This window comes from Styela clava, chromosome 7, assembly GCF_964204865.1.
Source record: "Styela clava chromosome 7, kaStyClav1.hap1.2, whole genome shotgun sequence".
In the NCBI taxonomy this organism is placed as follows: domain Eukaryota; kingdom Metazoa; phylum Chordata; class Ascidiacea; order Stolidobranchia; family Styelidae; genus Styela; species Styela clava.
Genome location: NC_135256.1, coordinates 9762920 through 9780260, shown reverse-complemented (window position 1 = coordinate 9780260; position 17341 = coordinate 9762920). Strand labels below are relative to the sequence as shown.

Genomic DNA, 17341 nt, shown 5'->3' with positions numbered 1-17341 from the left:
GCACTAACAAACCATTCCCAACAAACAGAACAGGCAAATGCAATAACTTTCAAAACATTATTAGACCAGAGGCCACCCCATGAACGAAGTAATTCTTGAAAACTGCACAAAGTTATATATCACGATGTTAACAGATCACGCAAAGATTTGAAATTGAATCACAAATAAAGCAAGTTTTGTTCGTTGATAATGTTGCTTAGAATGTATTCCAATTTCAAATCTCTGAATCGTGACCTCTGAAACTTAACTGAAATAAACAAACACAATAATTTCAACTCTACGATCGCCGGTATATAAATAACAGAAAGTTAGCACTTGAAGGTATGCGAAGGGCAAAAGTGCTTCAATCCTAGGTATGTTAAAACAAAAGGAAGTCATAAATCACTCTTTTCTACTATGAAGATATCAAATAATATACTAGTACTTCAGTTTCTAGCTTAGCGCGCATATTGGTTACAGTAATAGAACAATTACTACCAGCTTCTATATGAAATTTGAAAACTTAATAAAGTCTGAACAAACTTTAAACTGCAATGAATTTTGTATGGACGTCAGACAACAAATAAGGCTTCTTTATAAACGAAAAATGGATGTATAACGAAGTTTGGTCATTAGATAGTTTTGAAAAATATGAAAATTGTTCACAAATTGTTCATATTTTTCAAATCATGATTTTTTTTATGTGCTGGCAACAACAGGCTTTCACGTAGTTGTCCGTACGTACAGTGACTAGTGAGGTTTTTTCAGCTTTACAATTCGTCATGAGATTCTTCTTCGGTTTTCTTTTCTTCTTCACCATCTCCCTCTTCCACTTCATCCTCACCATCATCTTCTTCTTCATCCTCCTCATCAGCATCTACTTCCTCCTCATCTTCCTCTTCTTTTTCCTCATCTTCAGGCTCCTCCTCAATCTGAATTAGAGAAATAATATTTGAAAATCCCGCCTAACAAGGAATCCAGAAAAGTACTCGAAGACAAAACTACTTTTTATTGCAAACTTTTGCATAGCCCATTGAACGTTTGAATCTAAAATCACATCCATATATATTTGATGGATTTGAAAATTGGGAATAGCTAGTTGCACAAGCCGCCGAGGTGTGGAGCTGGTTTGAAACTCAATGGTATAATACAAATTTAACTTCAAACTTTTTAAATTATGGTTTAAAATGAAATCGGAAAAGTAAATATAAAACTGAAAAGGTTAGATTTTATTATTTTTATGAGGTATTAGAAATTTATAAATGTGAAACATAATCATCAGATAGTTGGGAGCTAGAAACACTAAAATTTCTGGCAGCTATGTCTCCGACTTTATCTATTAGGGTAAGCTTGGCTCTAGCTAAAACAAAATCTCATGGTTCCAGATCCCCAGCCCTGGCACAAGCAACAGGCGTTGGAACTTTGCATGTGTGCATGCATTACAAGATTTATGTCACGTTTTGGAAAAATAGGACAAGCATTAAAAAGAGTTATCATCATTTGTCAAAGCGAACAGAGAGGCAGAATGTGCTTCCTGCTGCGGATCATCGCTCCAAAGTTTGTTATAGTTATAAACTATAAAATTTGGGAAATAAAAATACTATCAAGCTATGTTAACCTTGGACTTTCACAATTTTTGTGTGTAGAGACTGAAACTTCCAAACAGAGATGGAAAATGACAATTTTATGTTTAATTAATGTGTAATCTATATGCAACCCTAAAAGGCTACTTTTTACTTTCTGGCTATATAATATTATCACAAATGGCTTCACGAACTTACCGGAGTGTCTGGATCAATGTTGAGATTCTTGTAGAGCATTGAGAGAATACGTTTGGAGAAATCAGCAGAATCTTTCAATGTATATCCAGATCTTAATACTGCTGCATCAAACATAACTTGCGCAATTGATTTTGCCTGATCATCAGCATTATCAGCCTAAACAAAAATATGTATGAGGTTACAACTCAATCATTCAATTTAAAAAATAATCTACAAATATAACAGATGTTCATAAAGTCTCGTTGAAGTCAAGTTATCTAAATATCTTTCGATCAGTGTTTATTTCCAAGTTTCATTCAATACACTTGCAGGAGCCAACAAACCATGTGTGGTGTAGATAATTTTTTTTGCAATTCGAAAATTTGAGACTTTACGAAAGCCCCAATACTAAGCGTACTAAAATATTACATAGGCAGCCTTTTTTTGTCTTTTATATGTATAGACAAAGTAAGGGTAAAAATAACTGCACATACGTTCAAAAATTGACATAGATTACCATGAGCTATTGAAGATTTACTGAAAATTGACATATTGCCCAGGTTTTCACAGTAGCGGTTACAAGTCCATAAATTCAGATAGTCCAAGTCAATTAATCCAGCCTCCTAGCACTGGTTTTTAATACACATTTGCTCAATGCAGAAGTCTCAAGTCTGAAACCAAAACCGGGAGCAGAACCGACCGGAAAGCTGCAGAAATCCAGTCACACATCAAAGAGCAACACATGCTTTATCAGTGACCAAGATTTTAGTAGACACCCCTTTTCATGAGAGTTTTACTGTCAAGATTCACGAACAATAACCAAAATTCGATAAAATGTAATAAATTCAGTAACAATACACTGAATAAATCATTACCTCAACCCTTTCCAGAAGATTCTTGATCAAAGGATGTCTTGGATTAATTTCTAAAGTTTTCTTCTGATTTGCATAGAAACTGAAATCATAAGTCAAATATCACTACACATTCAAAAGTCAAATAATAGTCATCAAATGACATATAATACTCTAATATATTTAAAGCTATGTCTAAAATGACTACAAGCTACATTTTTGTACATTGGATCAAAATTGATCTAATGGTTTAAATTTCAGTCTTCCAAAACTGGGAGCTACGCGACTCACGATTCTTTTTTAGTAGCATATCGTTGAGCACTTTGCAAACGTTCCATATTTCCAGACCTTTATTACAATAAAAGAATCAGTGTTGAAGTACAAAAAAATAGTTTTCTTACTTTGAACTACTATCTGATTGAGACTTATAAGCTTGAGCCTTCATGATACGCTCCATATTACCGGACCTGGTTCAAACAAATATGCATTAAAACATACATTCGGTACATATTATAAAAAGAGAGTCTGAATTTTGGATGATGGTTACCAATTTTTTCTTTCTTATTTCAAAATTGTTCGATTTCATAATGCACATTGCACAACATAAGATTCTAAATCAAACATAGGATAGAATTTTCATACATTCCGGTGACCAGTCCATGTCAGTTATGGGAATAGCTAGCCAGATATTTACTTCAGTCAGATGCATCGTAATAAATGAAAGGTAATCATATCACTAGTTTATTCTTGGATATAGATAGGGAGTAGATAGAGGAACCAATATGACTAATGTTAAAAAGATCTATCGAAAAATCCTAATTACATACCATCCATATTGACTTGCAACCAGAGCACAAGGAGAATCTGTCAAACGTTCTGTGATGACGGCCTTTTCAATCTTAACAAATCGAAGAAATGTTTAGTTTTTGAAATCTGATCACACCACTTATAAATAATCATTACATGACCAGTCAAATAGATCAAATTTATCAATATTAATGCCTCTACCTGATCAGCTAGAGCAGTCTCTTTCAGCCAATCCTGCAGAGGTTTGAATTCTTTTTCTAAAGCTTCTTTGCGTTCTTTAGCTTTCTCTCCATCATCCAATCCCAATCCTTCTTTGGCAACATTCTGAAATCGTTTTCCGTCGAATTCAGGAAGAGCTTGTATGGTGTATTCATCCACAGGTTCGGTAAGATAAATGACTTCGTATCCTTTCTTCAAAAGTCGCTCAACAAATGGGGAGTTTTCAACCTGTGTGAAATTAAAACATAAATTTTGAGGTGGGGATATATAAGGAGGGTTTCAAGATAGAAGGGTGTATTTGGAGAGATTTTTAATTTCAAGAGTATTACAAAGACAACGGCGCTCTTTAACATCACAGGAGTTAAAAAATTCAGGTTTTAATGGTAGTTTTAAAGCTGTTAGATTGAGTGTGTCCAAAAATACATAACTTAACAATCAAACTAAAAGAAATTTCAGTTTAGCAAAATATAACATATTTTCTGTAAAATTTGCCATATTTATATGGAATTGATTTGTATTTATATGATTTGTACCAGATTTTTTAAGCAAAATTTGCATATCGTGAGACTAGTCACGAGACGAAATACCAAAAATTTTTCATACTGTGATTCTACTATACAATAAAATCATTTAGAATAACGAAAGAAAAATAACTTATGACACAGAATACCAAACTATTCAAATATACCCATTGTCGGTTATAACACCAACCATAACCCCCAAAAAAGCACTTGACAAAACGACCTAAACGATTATGAACGACCTACCTCTTTGCGACCATTGCCAGCACAGAAATAAATTTTATCCTGCTTTTCCTTCATACGTTCAATGTATTCTTCTAAACTTGTGACATCGGTTTCAGAATTTGAGCTGAAAAACCTCAAAAGTTTTGCAAGTCTTGTTCTGTTGCTGTGATCTTCCATAATACCAAGTTTCACGCTGAAAAGAATGAATGAGTGTTCTAAATTATCCTATTTTGAAACTGGGTAAAAATGAGTCTGGCAACAGAAGGTCATAACATTCTGTAGTATGTGCTAAAAAAAGGTTAAACTCATCACTATTGTCAACTCTTTAACGCCAGTGTTTGTATGAGTATTTAAAAAGTATCTCACACTTCATTCATGAGCTTATACAGACTAAAAATTCTATATAATGGTGATTGAGTCATTTTGATAAATCTAACTATTTTACAACCATTCCGAATACAAACTGGATTCAATGGTGTTAAGACTATGTTGTCATTAAAATTTAAAAAGATTCGTTTTATATCCACTATCCCACTCCGGATGTAATGATAAATTGGGTTGGCAATGCCGAACCAATCCACGGACGGTATTCCCGTAGTATGTCTACCAGGTTAGGGTTAGGTCATAATTCAATTCCAATTTTCCTTATTTAAGTTCTATTACGAGTTCAGGGACTGTCTGTGTTAGCCAAGTGAATATACCCCCTGCCCATTGACTTCGTTCCTTTACACACCTTGATGTAAAGTAGGTGAACAAAATTAGTTACCTCCATATTGGTACACATTCTGGAGAGCCTTGTTCAAGAGTGGAATGTTGCATGAATACTTCATACAACATAAACTAACAAGCGTTCTATCAACAATATGAATTGTAATGACATTATACTACAACTAAATAACAGTGTTTTTCTAGTTAATTCGCGTAAACTTCACTGCTTACTTTGTTCCGAATTCCTTCCAGAACTTTTCAATATATTGATCAGCGGGAATCTTTTTGATCATGTCAAGCACTTTACGAACCAATTTCTTCTTGATAACTTTAAGAAGTTTGTGTTGTTGGAGTGTTTCACGAGATACGTTCAGAGGCAAATCATCACTGTCAACCTTTATAAATACAAGTAACAATGTCAAAAATAACGTATGACGTATGCATACTCACTTTTTGTCTATAATTAGTTAGAAATGGAATTACTAATATTGTTTAATGATTTTTGAAAGTAACCAAATACTGTAGAGTAAATGTGCCTTTGCTCCATGAAAGAAAACGCAATTCAACATATTACCTCAACTTTTTAACTTTACGTGAACAGAGATGGCCAAAACCAAACAACCTACTACTCCGAATATGATATATATTTTAAATTAGGTGCTGTTCAACAAAGACCTCATAAGTCAATGCTACATTTAAACGATTTTAAATCAGATATGCCAGATAAATTGAGAAAACATTTTATTGAAAGTAACACAGTACTACTGTCATACTGAGTTTACTTATTTGCATATAAAAGCAAAATAGAACTTACCACACCACGAACAAATTGAAGATATTTCGGCATCATGTCTTGGAAATCATCAGTAATGAATACTCTTCTGACGTACATCTGAATATTTGCAGAATACAATATTAATTCATGGACATGATAAATATCATTGGCCATCCAGTATCTAATATGATAATTATAAAAAATGGTTTTATGCTAGAAATAGTATGACGTAAAAAACTCTACCACTCCTACAATTCTATTGAATTTTCAAATATTCACAATTTGAAAATTGTACTAAACGACACATATTTGACCGCTACATCACCGTCTAATGACGGCGATACCTTAACATGGTCGACTCTTTTGCCTTCAGAATTAAACATTGCCTTCGGAGGCGTTTCGGGTACATAAAGCAAGCAGCGAAACGAGACTTCGCCTTCTGCCGAAAAATGTGTATGAGCAAGAGGATCGTGAGTTTCCTTTAATAAAAATGAAATCGATTTAGAGTAAATAATATTTAAAAACACAACACCTTGATGTTGTCGACTTTTTTCTGTCCATAATCCTGGAATATATCTCTAGGTGCTGCACCAGGAATGAAAAGAACTGATTTGAATGAAACTTCACCTTCGGCTACGAAATGTGTTTTGGTGAGTGGATCAGCGGATTCCTGGAATGATTATATTCAAATATGAAGAAAAAAAAAGTATATTATCAGTAAAATTCACTTTGGAATGACAGCACAAACCATGACTTGAATTCACATACATCTTCCAGTTTTATTTTACCTTAGCAATAGCCTTATAGAAAGAGTTGTATTCTTCGTCAGTAATTTCCTTGACTGGTCTCTGCCAGATTGGTTTAGTTTCATTGAGAAGTTCCCAATCCCAAACAGTTTTTTCGACAGTTTTAGTTTTTGGTTTCTTTTCTTCATCTGCTTCTTCCTCAACCTATATAAAAAACATAACCCATGGGTGAGCAAACATGCACTGCTGGTTGGAGATTTAGATCTAAATATGTTGGTGCCATTTATAAATTAAAGATCCTAGGTTCCAACCACACATCCACGACTATAGCGCTGTACCCACCTATGTTGGAGCCACATGTTAAAGGTCAAAGGTGAAAAACCCATGATCATCACTTAACACAAGGCCGAACAGAAATTGTTTTTTGGCTTTCAAAAATAGCAATTCCTGACTTTTTAGTCAGCAGCTGCTTGCACAGATAAAGTATATAAACTATTCATACAGGGTGACCCGTAAAAAATGAACTCATACAATATGTTCCAAATGAACTGTTTTTTTTTTGATTACCAATTACCATATACTAGTATTAATTCTTTATTACATATCACACAGTACAGAAACCCATGGATATTATGAAGTAAATCAAGGTGGAAAAGTGCAGTTGCATGATGCATAACGTTTTCTTGAAGATTCATTGTTGTAGAATGTAAAGACAATCTTGCACACATCTAACATTTTAACCGTTATGTAAAAAGGTATGTAGATTAATGTGAAAAATTTACCTCTGCTTCATCCTCATCTCCCTCCTCCTTCTCTTTAACTTCCTCTTCAGCAGAATCTTCTTCCTCTTCAATGGGAACTTCTTCTTTTTCGATCTTACTTGTCCAAAGATAGATGGGGAAGTTGATGAATTGAGAATATTTTCTGATCTGAGAAACAAAGACACAGATTAAAAATCATTGCTGAGTTAAAGCTGGGAGTCTAATGATTTCACTAGAGTAAAGAGTCTATGTTCAAACTCCCAGGAGTATCAGATGATTTTGATATATGTTAGCATTACCTACAAAACCTCAACAGTTATCTAATAGCGCTTCCTAATAACAGTATTAAGTACACCAAAGTTTTTGAAATCAAAAATTGACTTTCTTGGATTTCGAAGCTGTGTATGTGTTAAAATTTTTCATGGTCAGGAACTGAGTCAGAATGCAGCTGGGAGTCGAATGTAAGTTTTCTATATACATCCAAAATCAAAATCACATATTATTTGAAATATCAATCTAATATTTACGGTTTAACTTTAGTCGAAAACTATTTACGTGGACTAATTTGTTGACTTACCAAGTTGCGAATAGTATCAATTTCAAGGTAATCAGATGCTTCTTCTTTGAGGTAGAGTGAAACCGTTGTTCCTCTGCCGAGAGTGTCTCCACGAGGGTCTTCGGCGATTGAAAAAGATTCGGAGTCACTTTCCCAGATGTGTTGTTTGTCATCGTTATGTTTTGATGTCACAATAACTTTGTCGGCAACAAGGAAGCAAGAATAGAAACCGACACCAAACTGACCAATCAGATCTGATACTGCCTGGTTCGATGAAGCGTCACTCATTTTCTCGAAAAACTCACTGGTGCCAGATTTAGCGATTGTACCAAGGTTCTTCAGGAGATGGTCTTTTGTCATACCAATACCAGTATCAGTGACATGAATGATATTGTTGTCTTTATCAACCTAAATTGAAATTTAATGATACCATTAGATTTACAATCAACGCCATTGAAATTAACTTGTGATTACAGTATAGACAGAAATTTTATGTAAAATGGTTCAATTGGCAGTATTATACAGTATTTTGATTTAATTTTGCAATTAATTCTATTTTGAGTGATTTGAATTCGAAAAAAAATTGAAAAAAAAACACGGTTATTTCACCATTGAAATTCAACTACAAAAAAACTACCGATTCATACAGAATAGGCCTATTCAACCAAATAAAATATTTTCAACTGGTTCACCTCACTAAATGAGGTAGATTTATTTCTCTAACAGTTATTTGCGATACTTAATTGAGTTATTGAATTCCTGGAAATTTAGCTCAAATCTGGTAAAACACTAAAAATTCACCTTAATTTTAATAGAAAGTTCATCAGTTGCTTTCAAAGCCTCTTGATCCGTCAATGACAGAAGTCGAATCTTGTCCAAAGCATCTGAAGCATTAGATATCAATTCTCTGAGGAAGATCTAAAAAGATAAATTAATAGGTAAATTACCTAAAAATCAAATAAATATAAAACTCAAGCTTCCGAGAATGATTCATTTCAGGATGAAAGTCATTTTGCATTAGGTTTTATAACTTTTACTCAAAAAAGTTTTTCCTTTTGGATGGTATAAAATAGTACTAGTAAAAAAATTTATTTACTGCATACTAAGGCCAGAAACAAAATAGGGAACCTGAGGTAGTGAATGAAAACGCACACGTCTCAACTTACTTCTTTATTTCTATATAAAGAGTTGATGATAAGCTTCATCATTCTGTTCACTTCAGCTTTGAATTGATGTTTATCAGCTTGTTCACGAAGTTGTTTAACTTGTGCTGCATTCAATCCATCAATCTGAATAGCTTCTTCTTCCCTGGAGAATAAAATATAATAAAAGTGAACATATACACTAACAGCAGGCAATGGATGGCCAATAGGAGGGGCTATACGACTATTTGTGAGAATGGCAAGATTTTGGATGAAACACAGACACAAAAGTAAATGCCTCCTAATAGCAATAACTATCTCTATTAGATACTAAAATTTTATCGGTCCATTAATTGCGGAGAAAAGAGATTTTCTACTAACAACAACAATTTAGCAAATCGATCTATAATATATACATCATTTTCTATTTAGTATTTAGTAGTAAGTTATCACATTTAACAATCTGTAAAAATGCACTCTATATCCAGCAAACCATAACATGTTTATTAGAACCTTGCAACTACTTCATCATCAGTTTTTGATGCTTCTTGACTTTTTCCGATATCTGGGTCAACTTTAGGTGTATCTTCGGTCTCGTCGGCTTTTACAGATGCTAGAAAAACGACAAAAAAAATCAATGAAAGTTTGATTACTTTTTAACCCAAATTCATAAGAACAATTTCATAAATGTTGAATACTCACAAAATAAAAGGCAGAATCCGAAGATTGCCAATAACCAAAATTTTCCAACCATTTTGTATTGTTGTCCTATTTCCTTCCAATATTACAGAATTGTTATTTTTAGAGTTGGCCCAAGGCCCTAACAATGAATTATAAACTGTTTTAAGAAAATGGTATTGATTACACAAATCAAAATTTTTTAACAGTTATAAAGAGAAAAACTTTTGCCCCACTTTACCAAGTGCAGTTTTTTAAGCAACTTCTGACATCTGAAGCTGCCGCAAAACCATGGCGGGATTTCCAAACCATGGCTTCTACGGTCAAACCATAGAGGCTGATATTTCAGCTGTCACAAACAAATGGCGTGAGGCGGGGTACTGCGGCAACAAATTGAAAACCATGGCAGGTAAAATTATGCTGCCACAAACCAAGGGAGGGGAGGGCTGCCTCTGATGGTGACACACTTTTGGGTTAAGTTAGAACATTTTCCTTATGGATACAGTTTTGATTGATTTAGGGTTAGGTTTCAGGTTTAAGTAAATATAATTTTGCATAATAAACTGAAATCTGGTACATGAATTTGTGAATATACCGGTAATAGCACCATAAAATGAGATGAAGCGGCCATGAAGTGGTAATAACTGATTTGTCATGAAAAAAAGATAACATATTTGCATACAAGTTTACACAAGATTCTCTTTTTTACATTTTGTTATTTTACTAGTTGTGACAGTGATGTTTAGAAACAATCAGTAAACCACTATTAAATTTACACATATCCAGCATATCTGCAAAATTAATTCCGGTGCTCAATTTGGATTCTATTTTGTGTATATCATTTGCTGATTCGTGTTCTGTACAAATTTATATGCTGACCTCATCTAAATCAAGTTGGAAACTTTAACTTTTTGGAAGCTAAAGTTGCTAATTTTAAACTTGCGATATGTTTGTTGGGTTCAGAGTTAAAAGATTCAAGAATTAAGCAAATTTATGTAATATTGCTTTAAACTTCAAAACTTGAGCTTATTTGATTTGTTAAGTTCGGCAATGTTTGATAAGATATAGATTCCCTGCGATTAGAGCAAACTATTTCGCTGTTTACAAATCTGCCCATGGCAGCATGCACGTACAATCAATTCCTGGTTTGAGGAACAAAATACTCGCTTTCGATAAACTTGCAGTCATGCTGTCATGAGATGTTTTTCCAAATTCTTGCAGGTAGCCTACATAACTAAACGCAGAAATGAGTATTCTGGTGTCACTGCCTCCAAGTGCATATTTTCAGCATAGTAAAAGATTAATACAGTACCATATTATGGTCTAATGGAGTATTGCAGTACAGCAGTACCGGTATCAGAGTATGTCTGTATCTGTATGGCGATATGACTCGAAACAAAAAGGTTTCAATAAATTGTTGTATGTACAAATGTAATCACGTGACAGCATAAATCTGTGATTCCATCTGGGCTGCATAACACAGACATAAAATAGACTTTCGACAAGATTCAACAGTATTACAAACAAAACAATCTCAACATTCTAACACTCAAAATACAGAAATACCAACTCTGCAATCTGGCAACTGCAGAACTGTCAGTCTGCAGGCGGTCCAGGCGAGTTTGAATAAACCTGCTTCCACCTAAATCCTCGTTATTATAACAGAAACAACTATACTAACCGACTAGCACTTTATAAATGTTAAATCGCTCAAGAAAGATAATTATACATATCCTGTTTGGAACTAGAAGAACACAACACATCTACACGAACATTTTCCATTTATTCACTACCGGCATTTAACCAACGTGCGTAACTAATTGACCAATCAGACTCCCCCACGCTCAATGATTTAGAGGCGGGGCTTAGGTGGCTCTGTTTCATTCGCTAAAATATACGGAAGTAAAGTGAACTTTGAACAACGGGTCGTGTGTACCTCTGCGACGTCTCTTTGCTGGTACATGATGCGTCTTCTCGGCAAACATGCCGTACAATGACGAATGAGACAATACCAGGATGCGATGATTTCGTGCGCGATGTTTTTGGAAATTAATATCTGCTTCTAGCGGAAAATATCTTGTGAATTACGCCCGTCGTTGCGGGCTTACCGATGTTGTTGCATTGGGCAATTCAGATTTTCAGACACACGGAACAGGCTATGAGGTTATAGCCGAACTTTGGCGTTTCCTGTATACACAAATTCAGCACTTACTTGACTTTACGTTTAACACCATGATATTTAGTAGATACAAGATATTTAAAAAAATATGTTTTATATTTATTGTTTTCGCACATACGGTATTTAAAATCATTCTAATATTTTTGAGAATAAAATGGAATCCCAGGGATTTCTTCCGCAACTTCATTATAGTTGGGGCAGGGTTATTCCAACGAAGACCAAACCACTTCACTGCGGGTGTTACGAACTGGGTGGGTAGGCCACTCGCAGTGGTAGGAAATTAGGAGTTTTTTTTTGCTATTCCAAGTACTGGAATTGGTAGGGTTGGGATTTCGGAGCAAGTTTTTGAAATCCCGGCATCGGGATTGAGCCGTGTAATCCCGGGATTAAGTAGAAGATTGAAATAATAAAATCACGTATTTATTCCATGTAATATCGACGCAGAAATATTGGAGCATCTAGGGCAGTGATTCCCAACCTTTTTTTATATCGTGGGACACTATTTAGCTCTTTAAATATTCGCGGCACATCTATCACAAAACACGAACATTTCCTACTCATAGAGAGTGCGATAGTCGAACGCGAACAAATGGTTAATAGTTACCGATATTACAATTGTTTTCCTACATTGATGTAAACGAGAGCGTCTTCGGAGCACCTCACATTATTTTAAAAGTTGCACGGCCGCACGGGTAATACGTGGTCTTCAAACGCACCGCTGACCACGCGCTTCGATTTTGCTCGACGTTACGCCATTATTATTATCTCATGTAATGTATTCTTACTTTTTCACAACCTAATTCATTTTTGTTACACTTTAATATGTTTCTCCCATTGCCAAAATCATTCAATAGTGTTATTGTCGGCACTTGCGATAGATATGAAAAAGGCAAACAAACTGTATTTCATTACAATTAATTTTCATCGCTAAAAACACTAAATAGGTTTAATGTTGCTATAAATAATTTTCACCGCTGGACGTATCTTTTCACGTTATGAATTCCGTGCAAGGCCCGAGCATAATTTGATGGCAAAGATTATAGCATTTACTATGTCGAAACGCTTATTCGACTTTTCAGACCGCAGAAACCATCCGAAAAAGATAACCGTTTTTGTGTTCGAGATATGAAATAATCGTCAATTCCACCACGCTTTCGTGAAGTAGGCCTAGTGCAATTTACTAATTTTATGAAAGTTTTATCAAGTTTCATTGCATCAGTGTTTGAACTACCACGCGTTTCGCCAGATTTCTGGCATGATTACAGATTGCAAGGGTGGGCGAAATACTATATTTTCATCGAATCGAATAATTTCAACGAATTGTCGAATATCGGGTAAAAGTCAGGATTTTATTCTGATATTTATCTTTTGGATTTGATCTTTGAGAGCACTTTGATCTTTCTTGTCACCGTTTGTAAATTAACTGTCCCAATTTTAAGCTAAAAATAATATTTATGTATATATATAAAATAATATATATTTATGAAGACGATAGTTGACCATCTTGATTTTTTGATTTTACTTTTCTATTGGGGTTGTTTAATTTTCGTATTAAATAGGGAAGAAAAACCCTGCAAAGCCATTGCTTAAATCCTGAATGCTATTTTGAGTTTAAATGAGGATTAAATAAGTCGGCAATAATGGCATTCCTCCTGGTCAAATATTAATTCCATAGTAAAATTTGAGGAAAATTTCGCACAGTATTTCCACTTAGTCTGACTGACTCGAACTGTAAGCGTGGATGGCTTTTTTTTTTCAAAATAAGTATTGAATAAAATGGTATAACCTGCCATTTCTGAGAATATCTATATACGAATAACAAAGCCCTAGAATCCCGGGATTTTTAGGAAATAATTGCGGGATAGGGATTTTAAAAAAAAGTCCGAATCCCGGGTTCGGGATTACCCGGGGTCCCAGCCCTAGGGATTGGGATTTCGTGATTAGAACCGTTTTTCTAATCACGATGTCGGGAGTTATGCTTGTTAACACCACGGAATTTCAATGCTGTATCTTTAAACGTCAAGAAGGTGACAATATGGGAATGGCGTCCTGTGATCGGTACAAAGAGAATGAATTGTCTTGCGCAGACAGGACCCAGCCGATGAGATGAGTAGCGCTTGACATCTAAACTTTGCACCTAAGCTCGCGTCAAGCAAGTCCTTATTTGAGGGGAGGTTTTGTGTCTTTATTTAAGTAAAAACACTACTGGCAGAGGAAAACTGGGCGACAACGTATTTATTTGCCCACAACAACGGTACACCGCAGTGTCTAGTGTTTTTTCAAGTAATATCTGTCACGAATAAATATAATCCGAAGGGACATTACGAAACCAAACACAAAAATTTTCATTTTTGCGAGGTACCGTATATATATATATGTTTTATTACGTCTTTCACAATGGAGTTATTAGCGTGCTGAAATATCGGTTATTGAACGTTTCATGTAGCTTTACAAATACTTAAAAATATTATGTGCAAAAAGGAACTTTTGTCAGCAGGGATGCGGCCAAAATATGGATGAAATGTTTGTTTAACTGAATGTTCGTGGTAAACTATAAGAGCAATTATATGTGGTATAACAAAACTTGCTGTTGTAAAAAACACTTTAGAAAGCTCAAGTCAATAACTAATTGAAAGTTAGTCAGTCAGTTAAAAATATGTATATATATATGTAGGGTTACCATATTTTTTTGACTTCAAAGCGGGACGCCTCCAAAGACACGACCCCTTAGATGTGATCCTGTAATTTTACAGTTTCCAATTTTACTACATATGCCTGAATTTAAAGCCATCCCGGCTGTCTCCATTGACCATATTGTCATCGAGAGTTCATGCGCATATTCTTTGTCTAAATATCGGGTTCAGTTCGAAAAATAGAAAGAAATAGACGCTAACGATACTAATGATCCTAATTTAGTAGATTTTTATTATGTACAGCAAAAGGAATAAAGAATAATGAAATAGTCTGCTGTTTTCAAGCATTGAGAATTAATTTTTTCGTCCAAGCATGCTTTTCTGTAGATAACACCTTCAAAAAGACGTTGTTCAATGTTGCATTCGCGTCAACGTCCAAACAGGACCAATTAGAATTGATTTTACATGTGATACGTTCGCTAACAATGTTAGCGGGAAACAAGGAAACAAACAAAATAACGCATTCACCTTCAGTAAGTAGGCCAGCGTTGCGCTACACAGCAATAACGGTAACATGTTCGTGTATTATGCTGGATGACTGATTGCCGAAGCGGGACTTTTGACTGACTTGTCGGAACAAAACGCTAAAAAGCGGGACTTTTGGCTTACTTGTCGGGACGGCGGGACAAAACGCTAAAAAGCGGGACTGTCCCGCCTAAAGCGGGACGTATGGTAAGGCTATATATATGTTATGCTGGCCACGAGAAAAATACGTATCTAAATTTTGTCTTTCATTTTATTTTATTTGCAAACTGATCCAAACGATACATTTTATAAGCCTTGGTACTATTTTGCGACATCTGTATATTATAATTGTGCACAATACATTTTGCATTTATATTTTTCTTCAAGGCCCAAATCATTGCAACTATTTAATCGGAGTTTCACTGTCTCCCAGCCATCACCGATTTGGACAAGCATGTTATGTGCGTTCAAAATTATTTCCGCGGTGGAACGGGGGTCGAAGACTCCAAAAATACCCTCTTCTCGCCGCTGATACCACACCTGAGAAGGATAAAATATGCCTGATCATCGTCAGTTATTTACACGGTGGGCATGGTTTTATAAGTCTCTTCCTCGAGTGTAACACTTGCTTCTGCGCAACTATATCCAGTTCCTTTTCTATTTCCAGCTCCAATCCACTCGAAATTGTCAACTGGAATGTTGATGGCGCGATGAATAAAATGATACGCTGCATCTTGTCGAGTATAACTGGGAACTATGAATGCGATTGAACAATGTTTGAGCACAAGGCATAACATAACGTGTGGACCATTCATTATATCAGCAGGCACGATCATTAGTTCAATATAAGCAATAAATAAAACACATATATACAATGCATTATTTGCTTGATATTGCACAATTGGAACTTCACATCTTCTCGACATCAGCAAGTGCCATCACAATGAAACGAACGAGTCTCTTCACGCTAGTATTTGCTTAGACTGCAGGGGTTCTCAAACGCTTGGTGTTGTGGATCCCGTGAAGAAGTTAACTTTTATTCACGGAGCCCCACAGGACATTTATAAAAAAAATACATTGTTACTTAGCGACTACTGTTCCTGAATAAATTAACATACGAAATTATCTACGGGAGCTTATGGCTAATGTCGTAGGCTATTTAAATTACTGTCACTTTGTCACATTTCGACATTACCGTCGTCCAATTTTATTAATGCCATTATTGCTTCCTTGAGCAGTTACGTAAGTAAACTTTCTCTCACGGACCCCTGGTGTTCTTCTGTTCTCAAAACTCGTATACACCTGCTTCGTATACTTCAACCGAAATGGAGTACTGTGGTGTTTTTACCCACCTAGACGACATCTTGAAATACGCATATTGTTTAACGACGCCAACCATAGGCATCACAAGAGAATAGACGAGCGAGCCCACCAAAGAAATTCGCGCTGGTGTTGCTCACGAACTCCATGGCAAATGAATTTCCATTGTTTCTTCGAATGAAGGGAGAAATAAAAATTTGTGATGATTTCCAATTCGTCTGATCAGTGATCACAAACTATTTGTTTAGTTAGAGATCGAACCCATCAAAGTTTCCAACTTACATTAATTTAGATCCAAATTGAACTTAAGGGGTACATGTCGCACATCTGTGTCTTAGGCCAGTAAGGTCTTGAACATGTATCCCGTCTCTATTTTACTGTTTAATTATTATGCAAATACTGTTACAAATAAACATACATACATACGTTAAGAGTCCAAATTTAAGTTCCACGTTCGTCAGTCAAAGCCCTCCATAATAGAATTAGCTTAAACCGATCCACGAGAAGGATGGGGATTTAGGAGAGAAAGGAGATTTAGGAGCATTTGTACTTTCGTGAATGGTAGTTGTCGAAGATAATTGAGTGCAAGATTGGACTCGATGGTGAAGGAAGCCGAAACCTACCAGCGGTTGCGTGAACCAACCTGAGGCGACGAGGTATCTAGCAATCCTCTCGCACGGATTTTATCCCCCACGGAATGCAAGCCCACGCAGGGTAATCAGAGATGGGGCGGTGAGCGTATTCCTAACGCCTATATATATATGCCTTTTTCTTCGAAATACGTATTTATTACCTAGCGAGAGGGAAAATACAGCTTTTTGAACGATCAAGCCGTCTTTCGACATTGAAAGACATGTTTATTCTTGAGTGATATCTAAAGATCGCGTTTATTATGAAATCTTTGTCGATTATGTTACGTGATTTCAATATTGTTTTGAATTTGCGCTGAAATTTAT

At 35.3% G+C, this 17341-nt stretch overlaps 1 protein-coding gene across 1 annotated transcript; it reads right to left on the bottom strand.

Moving 5' to 3' along the window:
* Positions 1-43: 43 nt before the first annotated feature.
* Positions 44-9909, bottom strand: LOC120328014 (endoplasmin-like). Its single transcript, XM_039394387.2, has 17 exons — positions 9753-9909; positions 9564-9663; positions 9075-9216; positions 8710-8826; positions 7930-8316; positions 7374-7520; positions 6634-6795; positions 6378-6515; positions 5885-5962; positions 5302-5465; positions 4384-4555; positions 3599-3844; positions 3418-3488; positions 2992-3057; positions 2615-2693; positions 1761-1916; positions 44-911 (listed from the first exon to the last, which is right to left on the bottom strand). Exons 1-17 carry the CDS (start codon positions 9802-9804, stop codon positions 750-752), a joined length of 2439 nt encoding a protein of 812 aa, XP_039250321.2. The 5' UTR covers positions 9805-9909; the 3' UTR covers positions 44-749.
* Positions 9910-17341: the final 7432 nt, after the last annotated feature.